The following is a 26,882-nucleotide window of genomic DNA, read 5'->3' on the forward strand; positions in this document are numbered from 1 at the left end:
TTAGGAAGAACTATACTCTATTTGGGCCTGTGTATTTGTTCTTGACAGCTCTTAATCAAAGTAGGTTACATGCATAATGTAGAGCAGTGGTGGGCAACCTGCGGCCCGTGGGCCGCACGCAGCCTATCAGAGTAATCCACTTGCGGGCCACGAGACAGTTTGTTTACATTGACAGTCCGCAGGCACAGCCGCGCGCAGCTCCCAGTGGTTGCAGTTCGCCATTCCCAGCCAACAGGAGCTGCGGAAGTGGCAGCCAGCATGTCCCTGCAGCCTGCCACTTCCCACAGCTCCCATTGGCCAGGAACAGCAAACCGCAGCCACTGGGAGCTGCGGGGGACCAGGCCTGCAGATGGTCAACATCAGCAAAATGTTCGCAATCACATTACCATGATGGGCTGCTTGCATCCCATCACTGAGGTAGAGCATGATAGAAAACCTGCAGGCAGAGAAGAAGTGCAAGGTGGATGCTCTGCAATCACATCAGCCAACTCCATCAACACTCTTGGATACATAAGATCTGGCCCCATGGACTTGTGCATGCCCATCTTTTCTAAATAGTCCTTAACTTGTTCTTTCATGACTGAGGGCTGCTCACCTCCTCCCCATACTGTATGGCCCAGTGCAGCATTCTGGCAGCTGACCTTGTCTGTGATGACTGAGGCAAAAAAAGCATTGAGTATTTCAGCTTTTTCCACATCATCTGTCACTGTGTTGCCTCTCCCATTCAGTAAGGATCTCACACTTTCCTTGACCTTCTTCTTGTTGCTAACATCTGTAGAAACCCTTCTTGTTACCCTTCACATCCCTTGCTAGCTTCAACTCCAATTGTGCTTTAGCATTCCTGATTACACCCCTGCATGCTCGAGCAATATTTTTGTACTCCTCCCTAGTCATCTGTCCAAGGATATACAACTCTCAATTCCCCATTAATTTACTTGCCTAGATACTAATATCACTAATTTATGAGATGCAAATTACTGTAGAATGAATTCAAAAGATACATGACATACTTGCAGTAAATTTGACTTTAAAATCCTTGAAATAATTCATATTTTAAAAGAAAGGTTATTCGAATGTTACACTTTGTTACCTATTAGGGACAGTTCTGTAGACAGAGAAACATCTTGTTCATTTGAATATCTGTAATAACAGAACTGGCTACCAACAAGTTTAGTCTTGAAATTAGATGAAGGTTTCTAACCATCAGAAGAGTGAAGTTGTGGAACGGCCAAGGGGAGCAGTGGGAACAAATAACCTAACAGGTTTCAAGATTGAGCTTCATAAATTTGTGGAGGGGATGGTATGATGAGATTGCCTGCAATGGTATGTGACCTATCTGTGTCTGCTAGTTGCAAATATCCTCAACGGCTGGCAATGGGACACTAGATGGGGAGGGCTCTGAGTTGAAACAGTGAATTTTTCCCCAGGTGTCTGACTGATGGGTCTTGCTGACATGCTCAGGAGTCTAACTGATTATCATATTTGGGGTTGGGAGGGATTTTTCCCTCAGGTTAGATTGGTAGAGACCCCATGGGGATGGTGGGGTTAGCCTTGATCTAAAGCAGTGGCTCTCAATCTTTCCAGATTACTGTACCCCTTTCAGGAGTCTGATTTGTCTTGCATACCCCCAAGTTTCACCTCATTTAAAAACTAATTGATTACAAAATCAGACATAAAAATACAAAAGTGTCACAGCACACTATTACTGAAAAAATGCCTACTTTCTCATTTTTATGATATAATTATAAAATAAATCAATTGGGATATAAATATTGTACTTACTTTTCAGTGTATAATATATAGAACAGTATAAACAAGTCATTGTTTGTATGGAATTTTAGTTTGTACTGACTTTGCTAGTGATTTTTATGTATGCAGTTGTAAAACTAGGCAAATATCTGTATGAGTTGATGTAATCCTTGGGAAGACCTCTGCGTACTCCCAGGGGTACCTGTACCCCTGGCTGAGAACCACTGCTATAAAGCATGGGGCCTGGGTCACTTGCTGGTTTGAATTAGAATAAATGGTGGATTCTCTGTAATTTGAAGTCTTTAAATCACAGTTGGAGGACTTCACTAATTCAGATGGAGATTATTGGTCTATTACAGGAGTGGGTGAGTGAGGTTTTGTGGCCTGCCATGTGCAGGAAGTCAGATTAGATTATCACAGTGGTCTCTTCTGGCCTTCTGAATCTATGAGTAAACTGCAGTAACGAGGCTAGCACTACGTTAAAAAAACAGTATAGTTAATTTGTTACGCTCTCTTATTCTTTCGTATCACAGGGTGAGGCAAAAAAAATTGAAATAAAAAGCACACTGCTTCACAATCAGCCTTGTGTTCCCAATAATATCATCCTTGTCTCCTTCCTCCTCCAGTTCCTTATGCCCTTCATTCCATCCAATTCCTAGTTCATCCCTATTTAGTCCTGAATCCTGCACAGATTTACCCATAGGTATAGCTTTATACATGTGAATAGTGCCACTGGAGTTTTACGTCTTGCAAGAAATTGATTTAAAACTGTAAATCCTTTAAGGAGGGACTTAACCTTTATTTTATGTTTGTACAGCACCCAGCATAATGGGACCATGTTTTTTATTAGGGCTTCTGGTTGCTATTGTAATACTACTACTAATAATATTAATAGCTGCATATAGATTTTTTTTTGTTTGATTTGTCTATTAACTGTCCAATTTAAAAGTACTCTTCTATTTCAGAGAATCAGTTTCCAGTCACATGTCTGTGTTAATCAGGGACATTATTTGTGGTACCAAGATATCTTCCCCTGTGATTTTTTAGCTTAAATAAATTGACAGTGGAAAAAAAAAACAACCTTTTACCCTCCTCTTCTAATTTTAGATCTTACAACTATAATTAAGTGTGTTTATTGTTTCAAATCAGCACTATATTTTTAGGTGCTACACAGAAGTTAAAACCAGTGGGTCCAGTTCTGACATTTTTAATAAGACTGGTTCCCATTAAACTCAATGAACTAAGGTCCTAATCCAGCCATAAACTTGAGCACATATGTAACTTCAAGTGTATGAGTAGTCCTGTTGTACTGGAGCCTGTGCAAACGTTTCAGGATCATGCCCTATAATAATTAATGCTGGAACCAATGGTCGACAAAGGAGCAGGCACTTTTCTAAAGAGGGGAGGTGGGGGGAAGGAATGAAGGAATAATGACCAAATACACACATATTAGCTAACCTGACTAGGAAGGTATATTGAGCTTTAAGCACAGCTGTAAAGGGACTCCAAGAAACATACTTACACACTGCTGGTATGCTGTGATTACATACTACTGCATATGAAACCCCAGAAAGCAGAACAAAGACACCTCTATTTGCCGCAAAGTATTTCGAAGGGATGTGGGAGAGAGTTGATCATTCAGGTACCATTGACTCCAATTATTAAAGATTTTATATGCCATCTATTAGGACCTGGAATTCAGTCTGTTATAAATAACCCATGCAGACTAAGAGGGTAGACATTGCCAGTTCCCTAACCACTGTACCCAGAAACATAGGCTGCCATGTTCTGCAACTACTGCAGGTCAACTTCAAAGGTATCCAAGTTAGGGGCAATGTACTAAAAAAACACAGTATTTAGATCATGGAGGCATGAATTATTACAGAGTTCACTATTATGGGGTGAATTCTCATCCTTAAAATTGTCTGAGAACTAAGCGAATAATCATTTAAAATAAACTAGTGGGAGCTAAACTAATGATTTTCTAGGAATGGAAGTGGGAATAGTGCATTCATACGCATTTATTTTGAACGATGAATTTTGTTCTGCACCTCATATTTAATTTTATGGTAGAAAAAGAATTAGACACTTTGAAAAGAAAGGGTCGGGGAAGTAAGGATTTGTTGTTCTTAAATGTCAGAACACAGACTAGATTACTGTACTTTGACAATCTACCACAAAAATAAATAGCATTAGTATTTTCAATATTTAGTAAACTCTAGCTTAAAAAGGCACATACTCAGTATTTTGCAGTCTCTTTTAAAGAAAAGATGCAATGGTTTGTTAAGTGTACAGTCCATTAGACTAGGTTAAAGTGGGTTTTATTTTCTACATATATGAGAAGCAGGCCCTAGGTAAACCACTTGAAATATACATAGGAAATTACTTCATAGTGGATTTTTATTGTTTTATATAATTGCTTCTGAAACTCTGTTTACATAGCATTTGGAGAATTTATCTCTGACTTGACAAATATGAATTATATTAAATGAAAACTTGTATTGCCAGTTTTAGAAATCTGCATCGATACTGCAAATATAATTTGATTAGCTTGTTGTTAATATGCTTAAATATTAATTTTATTAGCAAGATATATTTGGAAACAAGGGGCCAGCCTCTCAACTAATGTAAATCAGTGTAGCTTCATTGCAGTCAATATCAAGTCAAGAAGTCTCAACTTTACTCCTTGATAAATAATTTGTATTGCTCTATACTTCGCTTTTGCATTGTGGGCTCATTGGAATAAATGCTCACTGATGGAAGGACTGCATAAACTGCCCCTTTAAGAGATTGTCAAATATCTGAGAAATGAATAATAGCACACTAATCATATACATTAATCATAGCACACTACATATACAGAAGATTTTTATCTTAAGACTGTTGATAAGTGATATAGAAACATAATGATTCAAACAACAGAGAGCTCTCAATGCAACTGACATATAAGGGAGTTGAAGGCATTCATCCTCCCAGGTGTGGACCCATAATACACAAACTAATCTAGTGTAAACTTTAAGATAATTTACTGCAGTACATTATAACAGCATGCAGAAAATTAAATCAGTGTTGGTCTCATTTAAGTTGATCACCCTTTGAATATTACATAATTCAATACTATACATTTTTACTTTCCAGCACCATGTGGGAGCCGGTCGACAGGCTCTGAAGGCACGGTATTATCACCAAATTACCCAAAAAACTACAGTGTTGGACACAACTGTGTTTACTCTATTGCTGTTCCCAAGGAGTTTGGTAAGTAGGATGTCTCATTTTTTAACTGTTTCTTTCATTCTTGTAATTGCTTCTGCACTACTTATCTCTCTGGATGGATTTTGTAATTACTTTTATGTTGAAAATATATTCAGTGCACTTAAAATAAACTATTGTAAATAGCAAGTGCTGGTTAAAGTTTTGACAATCAGTACTTTTCTGTCATGCATTTTGATCTGTAGTTCATATATTCATACATATTTGGGTCACAATATTTGTAAAAATAACATCTTTTTGAAAATATTAGTGATTCATTTTTAATCCACTGTAAAGACTGACATAATATAGATATGTTATACTCAAAATAATGGGCCAAATTTAGCACTTATGCAAGTTAGTATGACTGTTTGGTAGTGATTTGGTGCTGACCATTGAGGACATGCAGCACAGAACTGACAGCGCAAGATGGTGGGGGGAGGGCTATGGTGTCATTAAGCCACTATTGCACCCTTCCAATCCTGGGCAGCTCTGTAGTCCCAGGTGTAATATAGGCAATTATGGGGCCCCGTCTGATTTACAGCAGCCTACCTCTACCTGCCTATCAGTTGCAGCACTGTTCAGACTCTCTGGAGTACTGTGCCCAGCAGCCCCACCCCCAACATGACCCCTATGTGAGGGTTTGTGAGGAGGTCCACAGTGGGCAACCTTACAGCTATCTTCTTCAGTTTCTACACCAGAGGAATCCCCCCAAAGCTGGATCCAGGCCTTTTAGGACCCCTTTATGTCACCCAGCGCCAGTACCTGACATAAAGTGGCTACAGAAAGAGTGAGGATTTCAGCCTTTAACTTTATTGGAGTTGGTCACATGAAAGATTGATTTTGCAGTGTTTGATAGCCAAAGGGTTAATACACAGTATGGAAAGCTTCAGGTATACCACACTAAGATCAGTAGAAAGATTGGTTGGGAGGTGGAGAGATAAAATGTGATACAAAAATATGATAATTAAAGCTTGGTAGACATTATATACTTACTTCATTAAAACTACATTGCTCAGGGATGTGAAAAATCCACTCCTTTGTAGACAGCACTACGTCAGCATGAGAGCTCCTCCTGCTGACATAGCTACTGCCTCTCATGGATGTGGAGTTATTAAACTAACAGAAGAGCTCTCCCCCACTGGCTTTAGAGTGTCTTTCTCCCAATGTGCTGTCATAAGAGTAAGGAAATGATTTCACTGTGTGAAGGATAGAATGAAAATTTGGGCAAAACAAAAGGGAAGATCAGTAACAGAATATTGTATCAAGGTTCTCCCAAACACAACATGATGTCCAGTCATTGCACTGGGGACTAGATAGCTCAGACTATTATTGATTTCTGAGTCATTAGATCAAATCTGGGCAAGGCTTCTTGTGACTGAAATTATCATCACATTCTGATTTGCTATCTAATTAGTAATTAATGGAAGTTCCAAATCACATTCCTTGCAAACAGTTTCTGCAAATCTCAGACACCCAGTTTAGAAGAGGCAGAGAGAAGCAACTGCCTTGTTCCCATTAGCGGTGTATCCTGCTATATCAGGTTTTTGGGGAAATGGCAGACAATGAGTGTCCTTATTGTTCATCCTTTCCAGATAAATAGAGAACTTCTGTTTCCAATTATGTCTATCTTGCACCTTTTACAAGTACTGAGGAGGAGAGAGGATGCTTGATAAAAATATCACATATGTTGAATGAAATAAGATAGTATAATTCAGATTAGTGATAAGATGAAGAGGAGGAAAGAGCTGTAGGATGGATAAATATAATGAATATTCCCTCAAAATATTTATAGTCTTGGCTCTACACTTACGTCATACTGTTCAGTGAACACCGATTCTATCTTAAATTTTTCCAGTCTGTATTGAAAGCATGTAGAATCCACAGTACTACCATATGACTCTATTTCCTAAGAAATGCTGTAACAATAGGTATATGGTTTAAATTTTCAATAGAAGACAGTTGTATTTTATGTGTAAACATTTCAAGGATGTGCTCAAATAGGGAAGTGCTTAAAATAGAAGATGAGTCTGTCATTTATTTTGTAGTTCCCTAGATGAAGAATTGGAGGTTGTTTAAACACTTTATCAAAACAGTTTCTACATGTATTAAGAGAAGAAGAAAATGGGCTGTGAGAAAGGAGGAATGGGTGATGCTTGGTTATTTGTAGAGATAAAAGGAGTTTCTCAGTACAACACACTGTGTTGTAACAATTTGTTTCTCGTTACTTTTTTTTTAAAGGCTTTTTGTACCAGAAAAACTCCTATTTTTTGTCTTGTGAATTTACCATAATCAGGAGGAATTGTGGCATATTGAGGAGGGTATTTTAAGAAAGTCTGAAGAATAAGTTATACAAATAATAATACTACTAATAATTAATTAGCAATAATAATAATAAAGTGTAACACACTATTGAGCTTCTAAATAGGAAGCAGTAAAAACAAATGTGATTTTTGATTATCCAAAATATGATCTGGCATTTAATTATGTTCCATATTTAATTGATACAATTACCTGTGCAATGATTATAGGTTGATGTTAAAAAATGGTGTTTTCCATTTAATGTTATTTACCATGACTAAACAATGCAGGGAAATTATTTATCTTAACTTTGAAATGTCATGATTTTCTGGTTTTTCTCTCAAATTTAGGATTAGCTAGAATAAACATACTTTTGTGTGTGCTATAGTGGGTACTATTATAGTATAGAAATTATGGACTTTACTAAAAACACACCCTACTGCAGTCTATAGTGTCTTTATTAAAGTTTTTCCATGTTTATAAGAGAATTGTAGTAGCAGAAAAAAATAATACAGTGAATAAAAAGAAACTAACAGTTGGAGCACTAATGGTACTTTGGTCCCAGTACAGGGGCCAGTGCAAGACAGACCCTGCTGGAGCCAATGTCTTTAATTTTTTGGTGGAGAGTTCCCAGCTTGATCACTGGCAATTACATGATCCAGAAGTGAAGCTCTTGTGTGATATGTGCCTTTATATATAAAGTAGGGTTCAGTAATCTGAGTACAGTGGGCATGGTTAAAAAGTTCACTCTGTTTTTAAAAATCTTGAAGCTTTCAGAGTCATTCCCTCTACTTTAAATTGGGGGATGGTATTAGAACTGGTAATATTTGTAAAATTGGGGTGAACTACAATGTGAACTACTGTACAGATCACTTGCTACTTTTGTTGACTGAACAATGTTTATTCAAACTTGTTAATGTTCCATCATAACAGAATTTTGTTTCCTAAGCATACGAGGCCATATTCCCTCCTGCTGTTACAGCCACTTTGCATTGTCTGAGCCATGCAAAGGATCCAGAATCTGGCTGCAAATTCTCTGAGGATGGAGGAGCCCTCACATGGTCTAAAGCCACTACAGCTGGCTCCATAGGAACTGCTACACTCTCTCTCCAGCATAAGCGACATGCCAGGAGAGAGGGTAATTTAGGGGTGGGAGAAAAAGGGGCAAGGCAGAATCTAGTTCCTCTTCACCAATTTTTAGCAAACATGTGATCCCATATCCCGGTAGCATAAATTAATGCAGTCTGGAGCAGCTGTGCCTTGAGAATGAGAGAACGGTCACTGGCTCTCTGACAGCCTTCCCCAATTTAACTCTCCAAGCAGACCTCAGCACAAAATCTGGCCCATTACATTTGGTCATAGGTGAAAGGAATAACAGAGTCTCATTAACTGCCTTGTGTCTCAAATATACTGTAACATGATATACATTCAAAACCAGTTTTCTAATAGTAGAGGCATCTCTCCAGTTATCCTTTTGTGAATGTGTAGATGATTTGCCACAGACTAACAAGTGTGAAATCAGTGCTTCGAGCGATTCATTATGTCAGACAATGCACCTTTTCTTTTCTGTTATAGTATCTGATTAGCTTATTGCTTCTTTTCATTCCTTTGTGCTCCATGTGTGCTTTATATCTTTGTGGCTTCAGATATATACTCTATGTCTGAAAGCACATGACTTTACTCATCCCGCACATGCTCGTTTGATTCACCAGTCACAATCCTCTTGGCCCAATAATAGGTGTCTGGAAATGTGGATTGTGTTGTACAAGGGTTTCTTCACGTAGAGATTTTTTAGAGGTTTAAACCTCTAAGCCCTGCAAAACCTAGGGCTTAATCTGAATTAAAGAAAATGTTTGAACTGCACTGTACCTGTGTGTAATATTTATGCTGTAGAAACTCCCCTAATATGCAATTAGTTCATGCCTAGGCTTGGGACAGGAGTGCATGAGACAGCATGCAATAAATTGGTATTGGAATCCTATTCTCTAAGCCATGGACATTTTTTTTAATATATCAAGTGAGCTCTATCACTCTCATGTAAAGTACTAAGCATGTAACCACATACTCCAAAAACATTTCCAAAAGTCAGTGCTTCATCTGTGCACAACACAAGATTTTTTGTCCCCTTGAATGATACTACTTTCATCCCACAAGATAGCAATACAGGCAGTGTAAGAATTGCTCATCTTCTCCATGACATAAACTACAATACAGAGAGTAAGAATGTGTGTGGTACTATACGTCTGTTTGCAGCTAAGTGATTGATTATTGAAAGATAAATTTGAGCTTGTGGCAACATGTTCTGGGGTATAGTAAGACTGATGTAGAACTAGACTATTATAAAGCTTTGTTCGTGTATACAGGTGCATGATAATCTACTCAGTTTTTGACCTTGTTACTTGTGGGGCTAGAAGCATACCTCATTTGCACGTAAAGGAAGAAGGAAAAAGAAAGTTGCATCAATGGATTGCACTTTGGAAAACATATCCTAAATGCTCTAGTTGTTTTAACATGAATAATAAACAGAAATTTGATTGAAACAAAATTATTTCAAAAGTGAAAATAAATACAAAACTTATGAATGAAATGTACCTGAGATGGTGTCGACACTAGATAATGTTGTTACATGGACTGAATTGAGTTAATAAAATGCTTTTATGTAGAGTCATGATTGTTTTTTGCTTTTGCTTTGCATAGTTTCAACAAAACCAAACGAGGAGTTTGGTTTTACTGTGTTCTCTCCAACTGAGTTTTACTTTAGACTTCTGTGTTTGTTTGAACCTGAAAACTGAATAGAACCCCAGGGGAAAAAAATGCAAATCATAGCACTTTCATAAGGAAATCAATGAGTTTTTCAATCCCTTTCTTTTTTCTCAATAAGCTATCTATGAACATCAACCATTACCTTCATTTACCTGCAATTCACTTTCCCTCATTTTCTTATTGCTAAGTGGGCAGATGACCATCTGGCCCTTCCTGAGCTCTTCGGGGGTGGCTCACTTGTTCTCTCATTCTCTCTCTCCTGGAACCAGCAACTAGGGCTGCTTCCCTATTAGTCCCTAGGAAAGATCTCAGGGGGAGCAGTCAGCCTGCATATCCCTGATTCAGCAACACCATTACTAGGGAAGCTGCTCTTTCTCTTGCTGCTGCAGCTATTATAAAGGCATTTTACCTCATGATTACAGCCACCTGCACCACTGAATATTTTACAAGAAGGTTTAGGCTGAGGAGTTAGTTGCCCTGTTTCCAATTAATATTAATTTAGATGGGAGTTGGGTTCCTAGCTCCCTTAGAATATTTTGAAGATCTCAGCCTTTGGAAAGAGTGGATTTACCCTGCTGGACTCCAAAAGACCAAAAGACTTGGGTCGGGGAGAGAATATTCTGCTACTGTCTGAAGACAACTGAAGCAGAAGGGGGATGGAATGAACTGAATACCCTACAGGAGCTCTGAAAATAAAAGGTAGAGCTTCTTAAGCAAAAAGATGTATGAGTGTGGAGGGAGTTGGGGTTGAGTGAATGTAGAGACTGAAGGGGACTGGAATAGGTGACCTCTTGAGGTCCCTTCCAGTCCTACGATTCTATGATTCTGTATGTGGCCTGCTCTAAGGGTGGAATTTTTGCCAATGATTCTGTATGTGGCCTGCTCTAAGGGTGGAATTTTTGCCTGTGGGGCGAAGTGGGAGAAGGGTCCCATTCTGGCCTGCATTGGCGCAAGACTTATGTACACAAACCTCAGAGAATCTGGAACGTGTATTGTAATTGAAAGCACATTTGTACAGCTTTAGATTTATTCCTGTCCATTTTAAGATTACACTTTAGACCTACCAAAACTGTCTAGATACATTGGAATTTCTGTCTCCTGCAGTACCTGTCAAAATTCAAAGTTGATACTTATTAGTTAATCACACTGATGCTGACATATGAAGAGTTACAATTACTATAATAAATACTGTATTTAAAACATACAATTCTGTATTTTACAGGTTTTCCAACATTTTGGCTGGGAATTTAATAGTTATTTCCTAAAACTAGATTAGAATTTATTAGAAACAGAATTTCAAAAACAAAGTAAATAGAACAGAAACTAAAATAATGTCATTTATTCCTGGTATAAATAGGTAGAAGCATATCTATTTAAAGTAGTTTTACACATACTCATTGTCATTCAATACTAATAATGTTAAATAGGTTTGGAGACCCATTTTGTACCTTACATTTGATGTGCTGTGTTTTGCTTTATAATATGTTATTGATTAATTCAGGTTACAGCTGTTTTGTTGTTTGTAATAATTTTAGTGGTATATTTTTGTCTGTCATTTAAAGTAATATATTTATGAGACAATGGCTATATCACAGGTATCAGACTGTCCCAATCTGTGTTATTGTTCTCAGCAAATCATACCACTGAGACCCCTTGTCCTACTACTACTACTACTACTGTGTAGTTTTCCATGTGTGAAATTTGCTTCAAAAGGTGTTGGTCTGTTTATTATGTGTTTGCCATACTATGCAGTACTATATTATTAGAAAGTTAATGGATTTATTTTTAATGTAAACTTCAACAATAGACGTTTCTCTAACACTGGTGTAAATCTTCAAAGCATATTTTGTAAATTCTATCATATTGGTCTACGTGAAGGGTATGTGTGTGAGGGGTGTATACCTGTACAGGACAGAGAGATATGCATACTTGACAGTGGACAGTGCGTACTACGGAAATATTTCCAAAACATGTGGATGACCTTAACAAAAGTGGCCAAGCAAAAATTGATGGTTGAACTTTCTATTGCTTCATTTTTAGGGGCTTTCTAGTTGTTTGCAATGGAAAGAGGGGGGAAAAAATAGGAACTCAGTAGAATGAGAGAGGCTGCCTGAACACAATGGATTTGTTTTTATGCCATTAACATTTTGATTTATTGGCTCACCTGCTCTCTTCCCACAAATCTACCTCTATCAACATGACTTCTAACATTCTAAACATCAGAGCTGCTTCTAACAATGACCATTACAAAATAAAACACACCCTCCAATAAAATGTTTCCTTCTTAACCCCTCAACTTCTCAGATAAATTGTTTGGTCCCACTTTATTTTAAAAAAGCCACCTCCAAATTTTAGATGAATAGTTTCCACAGCTTGATATCTAGAACGCTTCTGTTATTAATGTGTTTGACCAACCGGCTAACCTCTCTAATTTGTCAAATTGCACTCAAATGGAATTGCAGAAAAGAGTTGATATATATTTTTAATTAAAAGTATTTGAAGTTTTATGTTGCAAATTGATTATGCATAATTGCATATATTCTGTGATTAGTATCAGGTATACAGTACCTTACATTAATAAAGTAGTCCTCATCATTGAGGGTGACAAAGTACTTTGAACAGAATGTATAGGGATCACTCACTGCAAGATTAATTCATAAAAGATTTTGGTGCTCTCAATTCTCAGCACTAACTCTGATTTAATTTTGAATCCAAATCCCCACCTAAACTTAATATGGATCCAAATGCCATCTTAGGCCATCTCTATACAGGACACATATTAAATACTGAGTTGGTCCTAGCCATGCATCTTCCTTTTAAATTCTGAAGGAGCTGCATGACTACCCAAAGATTTGACAGGGAGTATGACAAAGCAAGAGGCAAAGCAAGGTGTCCAGATCAGCTTTGTAGACAGTGGAGGAGTATTCAAACCATATTGCTGACACAAAATATTTCTGAGTCAGGTATCAAGGAAAATGGCAAGGCTTTTTTTTTTTTCATTATATTGAGTGTATTTGTAACTCTTCTTCTCCCAAAGAGTGTTGGAACACATAGGATATGGTGCTGTAAGTATTTATATAGTGTATATATTCATATGTTTTTTACATACATACATATATATTATATATACACATGAGAGAGAGACTTTGAATGGAAACATATACAATTCAGAATGTTGCAAGGACCACTTGTACATTCCCACAACATATAATGTGTTCTAATATAGTATAATTTAAGGTAATTTAAATCAGTATCAATATAGAAATAGAAAGCAGCAATGCAATAGTGTATTGAATCTGTAGAAAGAAACAACAGGCTTTTTAACCAGAGTATTAGATTGAAAAAAATTTTGATAGACTGAAAAGAAAAACTATTTCATGTGCAGTTTTTCAACTTCTCATGGCTAAGTTTCTATGGAAAAATCACTGCAGTATAGCCTTTTTTCGATGTTTCATTATTCTGTCATACAGAATCACAGCTGCAATATTTCATACTATGACAGGCTTAAGCTAGAAGATAAATGGTTCACAAAAGCACACAGCATGCTACAGGCAAAGTCTTTTGTAAACACAGAAGACTCATCATCTCTGACACTCTCTCCCACTGATATTTCAAAATGGTGTAATGATCACTAATTGTTTAATATGCAATCCATCCCTGATTACAATTAAAATTCAGAATTTTAATTTTTAGTTTTGTTTTGCTGACTCGCATGAGTTAATTTGTATGTTCTGCATTTCATAATTGGGTTTATATTTGCATTTGAAAATAATTTCATTATTAGTAACTATATAAATAAATAAAGTTCAGATCAAATAGCCTAAGAGAATAAATAGGGTTTTGTTTTACTGAAATAGTAAAACATATTGTACACTGCACAATACAAAAGTATAAGCATATTTTTATATGGCATGTCAACAGAAAAAATATTGTTTCACTCTCAGTGGCTGATGTGGAACCTATTATTTAAATCATACCCTTTTTTCCTATCTAGAAGCCAAATGGGCACATGTAAAACTGGGGCATTATCCAAATTCAATACTGGTGTTACATGTTGCACATTTACTGCAAAATACAGTGTTCTTTTTATCCACTGACAACTTGTCTGTAATATTTGGAATGTTGGTAACATAAGTAAAAATACAGCATTTTTTTTGCCAGACTTGGCCACTGGTGGCTTTTTAGTTTCTAGTAACAGTAGAGAGAGACATTTGTTTCAGTTGTTATGCTTTGGTCCTGGATGATGATAAAAAGCCCATGCTTTTACACCCTTAAGTGTGTCCATACATATCTTACTAACACACAATACTGCATTTTTTTAAAGTCGGTTTGCATGTGAGGTGCTTTTCCAGTATTTTGTAGGTAGTCTGATGTGGCACGTGGAATTGCTCTACAGAAGGAAATGAGAACAGAGGATGAAGAGCCCAGCAACAATTTGTTTATAAGATAGTCTTTCAATCTATGGAAGATACTGTTATTTATTCTGGCAGCTGGACCAAACATAGATCAAACAGTGTCACCCGACATATATTTTCTATTTTAGACAGTTCACTGAACCTGGAATCTGCAGTCAGTTTAAAAGTCATGTGATGCCAGAGTTGCTTCAATAGAGTCTGTTGTACTTTCAGATTCAGTTCACACTTTCAAAGGTAATAACCTAGGCTTGGATAGATGATTAAGTGGCAGAACTTCACAATAAACTATCTGAATAAGGAGGGAAGGAGAACTAAGTTGGCTTTGTTATTGTAATTAGGTGCATTAAAGTTTAACATTTGCTTTTCTTGGTTTATATCCTTCAGCACTGTTGAATTAGAGGGTTGTAGGGTTTTTTTTAAGGAACCTCAGAGGCATATTCTGGTTGAGATTTTTAAAGCAATGCAGGGGATTTAGCTATACATCTTCTATTAAAACCAACCGCCCCCAATTTTCTCCATCACTGAACACCTCTTTTTAAATCCTTTCCCAAGCCATTTATTCAGTCACTGTATACCTTTCCTAAGGAGTACCTGCACTGGACATCCACCTGATACTTAAATAATGAGTTGCAACATAGAGCCTACCGCCCTCATTGCCATGCATGAACAAAGCTCACCTGAACCCGCTGTGGGGAAGGTGAAAAAACCCCAACTGCACCTAGGCCAATATAGTGGCAAAGGAAAAATTCCTTCCCAACCCCCCTCAACAAAGGGATGGTTAGTGTAATGCCCACAGCAGGTCTAGGCCAAACCTGGTATTTTACCACCTAAAGGGGAGGGAGGGTGGGTGCCACCTCAGCCTACTCCATGCAAAAGGGAAGGTTAAGGCATAGGGCTGTCCCTTTTAAACCCCTCATGCCCAGGGGATGAGTCAGTGACCACACTGACCCTTTTGCAGCAGTTTTCATCTCCCTCCCCCAAGCCATAAAGCACAGTTCCTTCATTGGGCCAGCCAGCCAAATACTTCCCCCTCTCGCCCCCACCCGCTTAAAGGTGCAGGCTGGTCATTGTCCTTAGAAGACTGAAACATTAATATGACTAATTTGATGCTTGTGTAGTACTAATGGGTTCTTTAGGAGGATAAAATTGCCTGTAGAAATGGATTTAAGCAATCTTGATTTGTTGTTATATGCTGAGTTTTGCCCATTGTTTAGAACTGACATTGTTAATGATTTTTATTTTCTCCTCCGTATTTCCCTTCCCTTCCATCCATTAGACTTAAATACATTTGCCTCAGGTCCATTCAATTATTCTTGCTAATATTTGTTTGTATGATGGTGGCACCTAAAACCCCTCATGAGGATTGAGGCCCCATTCTGCTGGTGCTATACAAACAAAAAGTAAAAGATGGTCACTCCCCCAAAGATCATAGCTTTAATTAAGGTAAGATGCAATTGTCCATGCTGCAACACAGTGCTGTACTAATAGCAGTAGAAGCACAGATACTGGAAAGGAAATCCTTCCAGCACAAGTAGAAGTACTCTTTGTTTAGCTCTATTGTCTCCAAGCAGTTTTGCTTTTTATCAAAGACTTTGAAAATACTTTGAGAGGACTGACCCATGGCTGTTACATTTCTTTGTGATTCACTCTGTTTCATCATGTCACTTGTTGAAAGCCAGTATAGTATTTATTTGTGTGTGTGTGTGTGTGCCTAAAGAACAGAAAAACAGTGTGTGTGTGTGTGTGTGTGTGTGTACAGAGAGAGAGAGAGAGTGGTAGCTAGGAACAAATATAACATCCTTTCACAAAAATAAATTTGTAATAAAAAAAACTGTCTCACATTTTAGTCATTTTTCATATATTTTGCTTGTGTAAGCCACTGGTCATACAGATATCCTAGGTCTGATGTTAGCACCACATTCCTAAGGACTAGGTCTTTGTGTTCAGGTGGTGCCCCATTATGGTAGAAGCAGTACAAACTCCTAGGAAAACATGTTCCATGTTCTGAAGAGTTTACAGTGTGAACCTGGCTGTATGCAGGGAGATATGAAAAAGAATAACTATAAGAAAAATAAAATAAAAAAAAACCCTTAATAAAAGTACAAAGTAACTTTCCTCTAAAATGTGGCAATATATACCAGGGTATGGCTTTGTGTATATACATTTTCAATATACAGTATTGGTGGTGATAAAATTTAGGCATTTAAATTCAGTATTAGATTAATTTTGGAATTTGTTCCCCTTTGATTTCAAACAGCTAAGATTTCTTGAGCTTCAGAGCAGTATTTGAGTCCCATGTCTTATGAGACTTTTGAGGTAGGAGGGTTTTGCTAAAGATTAGGATTTGTGAACTGAGGGTTGAATCAATGGCTGTAGGATTATATTATTCCACTTCTTGGATGAGGACAGATTGTTGCATTTATTTTTGTTTGTATTTTAATAGAGAGAAAAGGCATGTAATTAGACTATTAAAACTACAATGCAGGCCTATATTTGGTAGATGGTTAATATCCCTTTACCTTCATTATAAACTATATAAGAAAGCAAGAATTGTTATTCTAACTGCTTTCCATAATATAGTTTATAACAACATTCAATTTAAGTGCTCAGGAGAATGCTGATGTGCATAAGCTACATAAATACTGTATACTGTTTTTGTTTTTCAAGTTCACAGTCAACTTTGTGTTGCTCAGATGCTGACTGTATAGTTTAAGGAAGTATCATGAGGACATTTTACTTTTCTCTTATATGTGAATCTCCTAGGTATATAGGAGCAGGGACTGGCAGATATTATATATACAGATTGTAACTCACAGCTGGGGAGTATTTCATTCACTGGTTCAATGCTTGACATGTATGCCAAGTGAGCAGATGCCTATGAAGAAGTCAGGATAGGGTGACTTCTACAGGAGATTAAATTATTCAGTGTATTTTTGTAATAAAGATTTAAGGGATTGGAAACCTTCTTCTAGTTGCTATAATATGTTTTTAAGTTTTAGGGGAGGTCACAAGTTTGATCTAAACATGAGCCACTTTTGAAAGGATGGTAACAAACCACAGTAGACCAGTGTACATTAGAACAGCCAAGAGCTGCTCTACATTATGCCAGTAAAGGAACCACTGGAGAACCAGCCTTATGATCAGGGAGCTGCAAGTAGCTTTTTTTCAGATATCCCCTCTCAGATGTACCCAGCGTTTTTTGAGCACAACTAAGGACTGATCCCAAATAGTTAGTAATGATACTCATTTATCACCTTCCCCCTCCATTATATTCCCTTGGACATGAAGCATTCCTCTTTCCAGTAACCTTGTCTTTGTTGATTAACTGAGATGTTAGTGCTACATACTCGGTGTACATAGATACAATCTGCAAGGATATAGGATTTATCTCAGTGCTTTCCCTGTTACTACATTTGTTTTAAGAATGAAAAATATATATATTTGTAGCCCTCACTAAACGTGATCTTTGTGTTTCTCCCTAATTGACTATGCAGTTCTGACAATGGGGAATGACTGATTATGCTGCACCATTACAGTTGCACCATTGCTGTCTATGAACAGTGTTTTAATGGGACTTTTTTATTTGTTTGTTGGGTTGTTTTTAAATTACTTTTTCTGGTTCTGTTACTTATTTGTAATAATTTAAAATAGCTTTCTAATAAAAATGAGTTATAGCTAAAATGCCTATCTAACTTGGTGGTATTTCCAGTTTCACAAAAATATTTACAGAATATCAAAACATATGGGGAATAATGCAGCACTTGCATCTATTTTGCAGCCTCATTTAAAACCTTGTGTGAATCGTAAGGGTTTTTTGTTTTTTTTGTTTTTGACACAGGAAGGTGGAACATGGCTATCTAGATGCACTCCCCAGCTGTAGCTTCTGTTCTAACAATTCCTATTGTGCTTCAGTCCCAATGAAACATGGTTGTTGCCTCTGTCAGCTTCTTTCTTGCCCCTCTCCAGGAAGTCAGCTCCAAGATTTCCCATGCCTGTTTGCCTCTCTGCCAGTTGGTTGGATGTTCCTTGCAAGCCTGGACTATTATTTCTCTTCTAGTCATGAGAATACACCAAGATGACTGGCTCTATCTGTTCTTCAGTGATGTCCTACCTTTCTTTGAATAGCTCAGCATTTGTGCTGATTTGTGGGTGGCAAAGGAGGGATATGTGTGTTTGTAATTATCATAGAATAGAATAGAATAATAGAATATCAGGGTTGGAAGGGACCCCAGAAGATCATCTAGTCCAACCCCCTGCTCAAAGCAGGACCAATTCCCAGTTAAATCATCCCAGCCAGGGCTTTGTCAAGCCTGACCTTAAAAACCTCTAAGGAAGGAGATTCTACCACCTCCCTAGGTAACGCATTCCAGTGTTTGACCACCCTCTTAGTGAAAAAGTTTTTCCTAATATCCAATCTAAACCTCCCCCACTGCAACTTGAGACCATTACTCCTCGTTCTGTCATCTGCTACCATTGAGAACAGTCTAGAGCCATCCTCTTTGGAACCCCCTTTAAGGTAGTTGAAAGCAGCTATCAAATCCCCCCTCATTCTTCTCTTCTGCAGGCTAAACAATCCCAGCTCCCTCAGCCTCTCCTCATAACTCATGTGTTCCAGTCCCCTAATCATTTTTGTTGCCCTTCGCTGGACTCTCTCCAATTTATCCACATCCTTCTTGAAGTGTGGGGCCCAAAACTGGACACAGTACTCCAGATGAGGCCTCACCAATGTCAAATAGAGGGGGACGATCACGTCCCTCGATCTGCTCGCTATGCCCCTACTTATACATCCCATAATGCCATTGGCCTTCTTGGCAACAAGGGCACACTGCTGACTCATATCCAGCTTCTCGTCCACTGTCACCCCTAGGTCCTTTTCCGCAGAACTGCTGCCTAGCCATTCGGTCCCTAGTCTGTAGCTGTGCATTGGGTTCTTCCGTCCTAAGTGCAGGACCCTGCACTTATCCTTATTGAACCTCATCAGATTTCTTTTGGCCCAAACCTCCAATTTGTCTAGGTCTTTCTGTATCCTATCCCTCCCCTCCAGCGTATCTACCACTCCTCCCAGTTTAGTATCATCCGCAAATTTGCTGAGAGTGCAATCCACACCATCCTCCAGATCATTTATGAAGATATTGAACAAAACCGGCCCCAGGACCGACCCCTGGGGTACTCCACTTGATACCGGCTGCCAACTAGATATGGAGCCATTGATCACTACCCGTTGAGCCCGACAATATAGCCAGCTTTCTACCCACCTTGTAGTGCATTCATCCAGCCCATACTTCCTTAACTTGCTGACAAGAATACTGTGGGAGACCGTGTCAAAAGCTTTGCTAAAGTCAAGAAACAATACATCCACTGCTTTCCCTTCATCCACAGAACCAGTAATCTCATCATAAAAGGCAATTATATTAGTCAGGCATGACCTTCCCTTGGTGAATCCATGCTGGCTGTTCCTGATCACTTTCCTCTCATGCAAGTGCTTCAGGATTGATTCTTTGAGGACCTTCTCCATGATTTTTCCAGGGACAGAAGTGAGGCTGACTGGCCTGTAGTTCCCAGGATTCTCCTTCTTCCCTTTTTTAAAGATTGGCACTACATTAGCCTTTTTCCAGTCATCCGGGACTATGTGTGCTAATTGTGGTGTTGTGTGGATGGTTTAGTTTTATAGCCGTTGGGTCAAGTAATCAATCTGTCTCTGAGTGGATTTCTGAGTCATTAGCGATTATCTTTGAAAACTCATGGAAAAAAGGAAATATTCCAGAGGACTGGAAGAGGATAAATATAGTGCCAATCCATAAAAAATGGGAATAAGGATCACCCAGGGAATTACAGACCAGCCAGCTTAACTTCAGTACCCGGAAAGATAATAGAGCAAATAATCAAGCAATCGATTTGAAAACACCTAGATGATAATGCAGTGATAAGTTTCAGTCAACATTAAGTTGTCAAGAACAAATCATATTAAACCAACCTCATACCTTTCTTTGACAGATTAACAAGCCTGGTGGATATGGGGGAAGTGGTAAATGTAGTATATCTTGACTTCAGTAGGGCTTTTGGTAGTGTCTTGTATGACCTTTTCATAAACAAACTCGGGAAATATAGCTTAGATGCAGCACCTATAAGGTGGTTGCATAATTGGTTGGAAAACCGTTCCCAGAGAATAGTTACCAATGGTTCACAGTCAAGACATATTGAGTGGGGTTCCATTGGGATCAGTCCTAGGTCTGGCTCTGTTAAACATCTTCATAAGTGATTTAGATAATGACATAGAGGGTATACCTTTAAAGTTTTCAGATGATACCAAGCTGACAGGGGTTGTAAGTGCTTTGGAGGATAGGATTAAAATTCAAAATGATCTGGATAAACTGTAGAAATGGCATGTAGTAAATAGGATGGAATTCAAGAATGACAAAGGGAAAGTATTCCACTTAGGAAGGAGCAACCAATTGCACACATACAAAATGGGAAATGACTGCCAAGGAAGGAGTACTGCGGAAAGGGATCTGGGAGTCATAGTGGATCACAAGCTAAATCTGAGTCAACAGTGTAACACTGTGTTACAAAAAAAGTGAACATCATTCTGAGATGTATTAGCAGGAGTGTTGTAAGCAAGACATGAGAAGTAATTCTTCCACTCTACTCCACACTGATAAGGCCTCAGCAGGGATATTGTGTCCAGTTCTGAGCACTGCATTTCCGGAACGATTTGGACAAATTGGAGTGGTTAAGTTAACTCTGATAGCATCCTGGTTTAGGACTCTTGACATGGCATAGAAACATGCCTACTGTTACTGGAAGTCCGGGTTGTCACACAGATGGAATTCATAAAGTCAAAATGACTGAGAAAAACTGAATGGTAATAGACTCTGAATCCCAGTGAAATTCAAGTTTGTGATATTCTGAGCAAAAAGAGTTCTCTGCCATGCATATAGCTGTTTCCATCACTTCAGTCTGACTCAACAGACATTCTAGGCTTCAGAATGATGCACAGAGTGACAATCTTGGAATCTCAATATATAGATGAGCCATTATTTGAGAATGTGGACTTTGGTCTGAGTTATAATACTAATTAGTTTTATAGGTGTTTAGATTTGAGGTTTTGGTTTGTCCCATTTATTTTATTACTTTGGTGCTAAAAAGTATTAATGTTCTCACCCAGCTCCAAAAATACTCCAAATCTTCATTTTGATTTGCAGGCAGGTTTTTTTTTTTCTCTTGCAGGTTTAGTGGCTTTAGCAACTGATTTAAAGTTTTTTATAGTACCCATCACCATAATATAAAAAGTGCTATAGGTGAATTAGATCAGTATGGTGGTGATGTAGAGGATTTATATTTTGGCCTACTCAGGCCTTTGTAAGTTCTGCTTTTTTGTGTGTGTTTTTGAAATGTTTTTGGTTATAGTAGAAAGCTTTAGCAGAAAAAGACAGCCTTGCATTATGCAGTAGAATCAAATAGTTTGGGGCTCAGCCTAGTGTCTCTCGTGGCTCATTCCATAGCCAAATTCCCTGAACCTCATTTCAGTTGGTTCATCCTGGGGTTTGTGAGCTGTGTAGTCCTAGAGCAAAGGAACTAACTTAGCAGATAGAAAAGGAGTACTTGTATTTGTTTTGAGGACCATAGAACAGTCCATGTGGAAAGTAATTATGCTGTATTCAATGCAGAGATGGCATGTGGTAAATAAGGCTTGGACCTTACATTGAACAAGTAGTATACAAAGACCTATTGAATAGCTACCAATTCAGGGGCACTGTCTGTTATGGGCACTGAATGAGGTAGAGGTCATATGGAAAAATAGTATTTGATCATGTGATTAAAGACTTAATTATAATCCATAGGTACAATACACTACAAATATATGGGCTGAATTAAGGTTGCACAAGGAAACTGAATTTAGACATTTCCTAACTTTTGCATCTGTATGCTTGATTTTTCAACTGTAACTTATTTTTAACATAGTGGGGTGTATGTGTGTGTGATATTGTAATATAATAAAGAGGCAAAGCAGTGATAGGAAGTTATTGATTCTGTGCTATATGTTTTGTCTCTGATGTAGTAAATTATGAAATATTTTCAGGATATCATATTCTACCTGCTGTGTCACTGACTCTTTTCACAGACCGCTCTCCTAGTTTTCAGAAAAAAGAAAAGAGAAAAGGAGTACTTGTGGCACCTTAGAGACTAACCAATTTATTTGAGCATGAGCTTTCGTGAGCTACAGCTCACTTCATCGGATGCATACCGTGGAAACTGCAGCAGACTTTATATACACACAGAGATCATGAAACAATACCTCCTCCCACCCCACTGTCCTGCTGGTAATAGCTTATCTAAAGTGATCATCAAGTTGGGCCATTTCCAGCACAAATCCAGGTTTTCTCACCCTCCACCCCCCTACACACAAACTCACTCTCCTGCTGGTAATAGCCCATCCAAAGTGACAACTCTCTTCACAATGTGCATGATAATCAAGGTGGGCCATTTCCTGCACAAATCTAGTTTTCAGAGTAACAGCGGTGTTAGTCTGTATTCGCAAAAAGAAAAGGAGTAGTTGTGGCACCTTAGAGACTAACCAATTTATTTGAGCATGAGCTTTCGTGCAAATATTTGCACTGTAAAAATGATAAAAGAAATGGTATTTTTCAGTTCACATCATACAAGTACCATAGTGCAATCTCTTTATCGTGAAAGCGCAGGTTACAAATTTAGATATATATTTAGATAATGCTGCCTGCTTCTTATTTATAATGTCACCTGAAAATGAGAGCAGGCATTTGCATGGCACTTTTTTAGCTGGCATTGCAAGGTATTTACGTGCCAGATATGCTAAACTTTTGTGTGGCCCTTCATGCTTTGGCCACCATTCCAGAGGACATGCTTCCATGCTGATGACACTCATTTTAAAAAAAGTATGTGTTAATTAAATTTGTGACTGAACTCTTTGGGGAGAATTGTGTGTCTCCTGCTCTGTGTTTTACCCACATTCTGCCATATATTTCATGTTAGAGCAGTCTCGGATGATGACCCAGCATGTTGTTCGTTTTAAGAACATTTTCACTGCAGATTTGTCAAAACACAAAGATGAACAGAACGCAATGTGAGATTTCTAAAGATAGCTACAGCACTCGACCCAAGATTTAAGAATCTGAAGTGCCTTCCACAATATGATTGGGACGGGGTGTAGAGCAAGCTTTCAGAAGTCTTAAAATAGCAACACTCCAATGCGGAAACTACAGAACCCAAACCATCAAAAACTAAAAGCAATCTTCTGCTAGTGGCATCTGACTCAGATGATGAAAATGACCATGTGTTGGTCTGCACTGCTTTGGATTGTTATCGAGCAGAACCCATCATCAGCATGGACACATGTCCTCTGGAATGGTGGTTGAAGCATGAAGGACAAATAAATGTTTAGCACATCTGGCACATAAATATCTTGCAATACGATGCTACAACAGTGCCATGTGAATGTGTGTTCTCATTTTCAAGTGACATTGTAAAGAAAAAGTGGGCAGCATTATCTCCTGCAAATGTAAACAAACTTGTTTGTCTGAGCGATTGGCTGAACAAGAAGTAGGACTGAGTGGACTTGTAGGCTCTAAAGTTTTAAATTGTTTTATTTTTGAATGTAGTTCTCTTTCATGATAAAGAGATTGCACTACAGTACTTGTATTAAGTGAATTGAAAATTACTATTTATTTTATTTTTACAATGCAAATATTCATACTAAAAATATAAAGTAAGCATTGTATACTTTGTATACTGTGATGTAACTGAAATCAATATATTTGAAAATGTGGAAAACATCAAAAATATTCATATAAATAGTATTCTATTATTTAACAATGCAATTAATCGTGATTAATTTTTAATCACACAATTAATCACAATTCATTTTTAATCATTTGACAGCCCTAGTTAAAATACAAATTGTCAATATCACATGTTAAAATATTTGAATATTCTTAAATCATATCTATTTTTTTATTGATTCACTAGTCCATTTGTAGTAAGCCTAATCCAAAGGTCCAAATAACTGGATTTTGACTCTAAGAAGGTCTCAAGCAGCATTTTTCAGATGTTTTTTTTATTTTGTCTATCTGTAAATTTAGATTATTATTCTTGGAAATATTTTTGTCAATTTATGTATGAATGGTGAAATCTACATTTATCAATAAAAAGCCAGTCAAGCCCAATCATAATGGTTCCTTCTAGCTTTGAAATCCATAAATTTTTAAAAGTTAATATTTTTACTTCATGTTTTTTGTCTCTAATTTGTTTTGATATGCCCCGTCTTCATTTTCTGTCAAGAGATTATATATTTTAAAGTTTATTTTACCTAATGGAAAGTGTTTACTTTATATTAAGGGTAGAACAGTATTCCCCCCACAGCACAAGCCTGGAATGAACAAGTAACATATACAGTGTTTATCTTTTGCTTAGGTTTTTCTCCCTGTCCCTTTTTCTGCTTCATTCTTTTTCACAGTGGTTTTAGTTTTCCCTTCTGCCCATGGTTTTTATCCCTTTTTTTCCCCAATAGACTCTCTCCTGCTCTTTTACTTCACAGACTATCATAAGCAAGAGGAAAGAATATGCACATTGAAGTCAAACTTTCAGAGCCATGATGTTTGAAAGGTTTTGAAATTAGACAAATTAGCTAATACTTGCCTAATTCAGAACAAACGTCAGTTTTCTTACTGAAAAATCTAGCCAATGTTCTCCCCATGAAATGTGAAATAAAAATGGCTAATACCTGTGGAAAATATTGGTGTCATGTTATAGATCTGTGCCATCAGATTTAACCCACTATTGCATACCCTTCTCTTGACTTGCGCTGAGCAGGATGTGGACCATGTCTTCTGTCAATGCCCACTAACAGGTATGGTATTCTAGTGACCATATAGGCTACTCTAAATTGTGCCAAGGGACTGGCCAAATGGAGACCCATACAGAGTCATCAGCAAAGCAGGGACTGTGCTAAGACACAAGTGATAAGATCTTCCATTCCTACATCCAAAGACCAAGCTAAACAAAAGGAAGGCCTATTTCCTTACCTTTGTGGTAGTTCCATTGATGAATGAAAAAGTATTATTGAAGAGAATAAAAGGAAACTACATAAAACATGAGTCTGTTATTTAATCCAGATGCACATGATGTTTTGTTCTTCGTATAGCGTAGGTATAGTAGCTATTCTAATGTGCTTTTTTTTGGAGAGTAGTCAGTAAATTATGAGCAGGGTGGGGTGGGACGGGGAAAGGGGGAAGTGTTATATGTGTGGAATAAAGTGAAAAACAATAGGTCTGAGGCAGCAATCGCTTTAGACTCCTGTAAGATATTTTCTGTGTCTGCCATCAGTCCCTGGCCTGTAGATTGGTGAATAATGTGTGCCAGGTAAAAAGATGTATTGAAAAATAACTCAGCTATAAACACTGCATTGGTCAGCGGAATTTATTGTGATGATTGTTGAGGTGAATATGTATCATCATACCATCCGAAATAGCAGAAGCGGGTCAGGAACAAGACATTTACATTTCAATAGAATCTTGGTAGTGAATTTGGGTATTTATCAGAAAGCTTCTGATTTTTAAGCCAACGATAGTTGATAAAATGGGCTACTAAGACCCAGGGTCTGCTAGGGGAGACAGGGACCTCATTTACATCAACTCATCTTCTCTTAAGCAGATCTACAACTGCTCATTGAGGATCTGAAATCTTTCTTGTTTGCCTTTTGCTGTGGATCAGTCAGCGTCTATGGCCTTCTAGAGGTGTCACAGCAGGAATGTTACACATGTAATTTTGGCTGGATGAGGCTCGTAACATTTGTTGCAGAATATAAATTTGCACATAAAAACTGCATTACACAGTGTAATATAGAATTGTAATTCTGATGTTTATTTTTAATGGAGTAAAATAAATAAAAGACCACATTACTATTTTGAAAAACTACTAGTATTATACCTTCTACTTCCACAGCTAAATAGCATAACTAGTCTCCTTGAAGAAGCATGCACTAATGCAGGACAATCAAGTCATTCTCTGGAGAAAGGCAAATTTCATTTTAATTATAGTCACTGCTCTGGGATATAAACTTATGGTTACATATTATACTTGATGAATTGGAAATTTCCACAGACATCTTGAGTAGAATATAGCCTTCAAGTGGAAGCTAAACTTTTAGGCCATGATCCTGCAATTCCTTATACAAGTACTTTAGCATTATGCATTAACTGTGATGAGAACTGGTCTTTTTTTTTCTTCAATTTTTTTTTAATTCTGACAACATTTTTGTTGTAATTTGATAAAAAGGGACATTGTGCAAAGTTGTTTTTGTTCTGCTTTTGACCAGTTCTAACTAGGGCTAGTCATTTACTTAAGTACACGTGTAAGACCTTGCAGAATAAG

At 37.6% G+C, this 26,882-nt stretch overlaps 1 protein-coding gene across 5 annotated transcripts in view; it reads left to right on the top strand.

Annotated features, from left to right (window-relative positions):
- The window catches only part of CSMD3 (CUB and Sushi multiple domains 3), a 1,204,651-nt gene that overhangs the window by 928,405 nt on the left and 249,364 nt on the right, over nt 1-26,882 (top strand). For all 5 annotated transcript variants that reach the window (XM_073330296.1, XM_073330291.1, XM_073330295.1 and 2 more), the window contains one exon: nt 4,888-5,004. In XM_073330296.1, coding sequence (XP_073186397.1) covers nt 4,888-5,004 — 117 coding nt within the window. The remainder of the gene's footprint in view (nt 1-4,887; nt 5,005-26,882) is intronic.

Source organism: Lepidochelys kempii, chromosome 2 (assembly GCF_965140265.1).
Source record: "Lepidochelys kempii isolate rLepKem1 chromosome 2, rLepKem1.hap2, whole genome shotgun sequence".
NCBI lineage: Eukaryota > Metazoa > Chordata > Testudines > Cheloniidae > Lepidochelys > Lepidochelys kempii.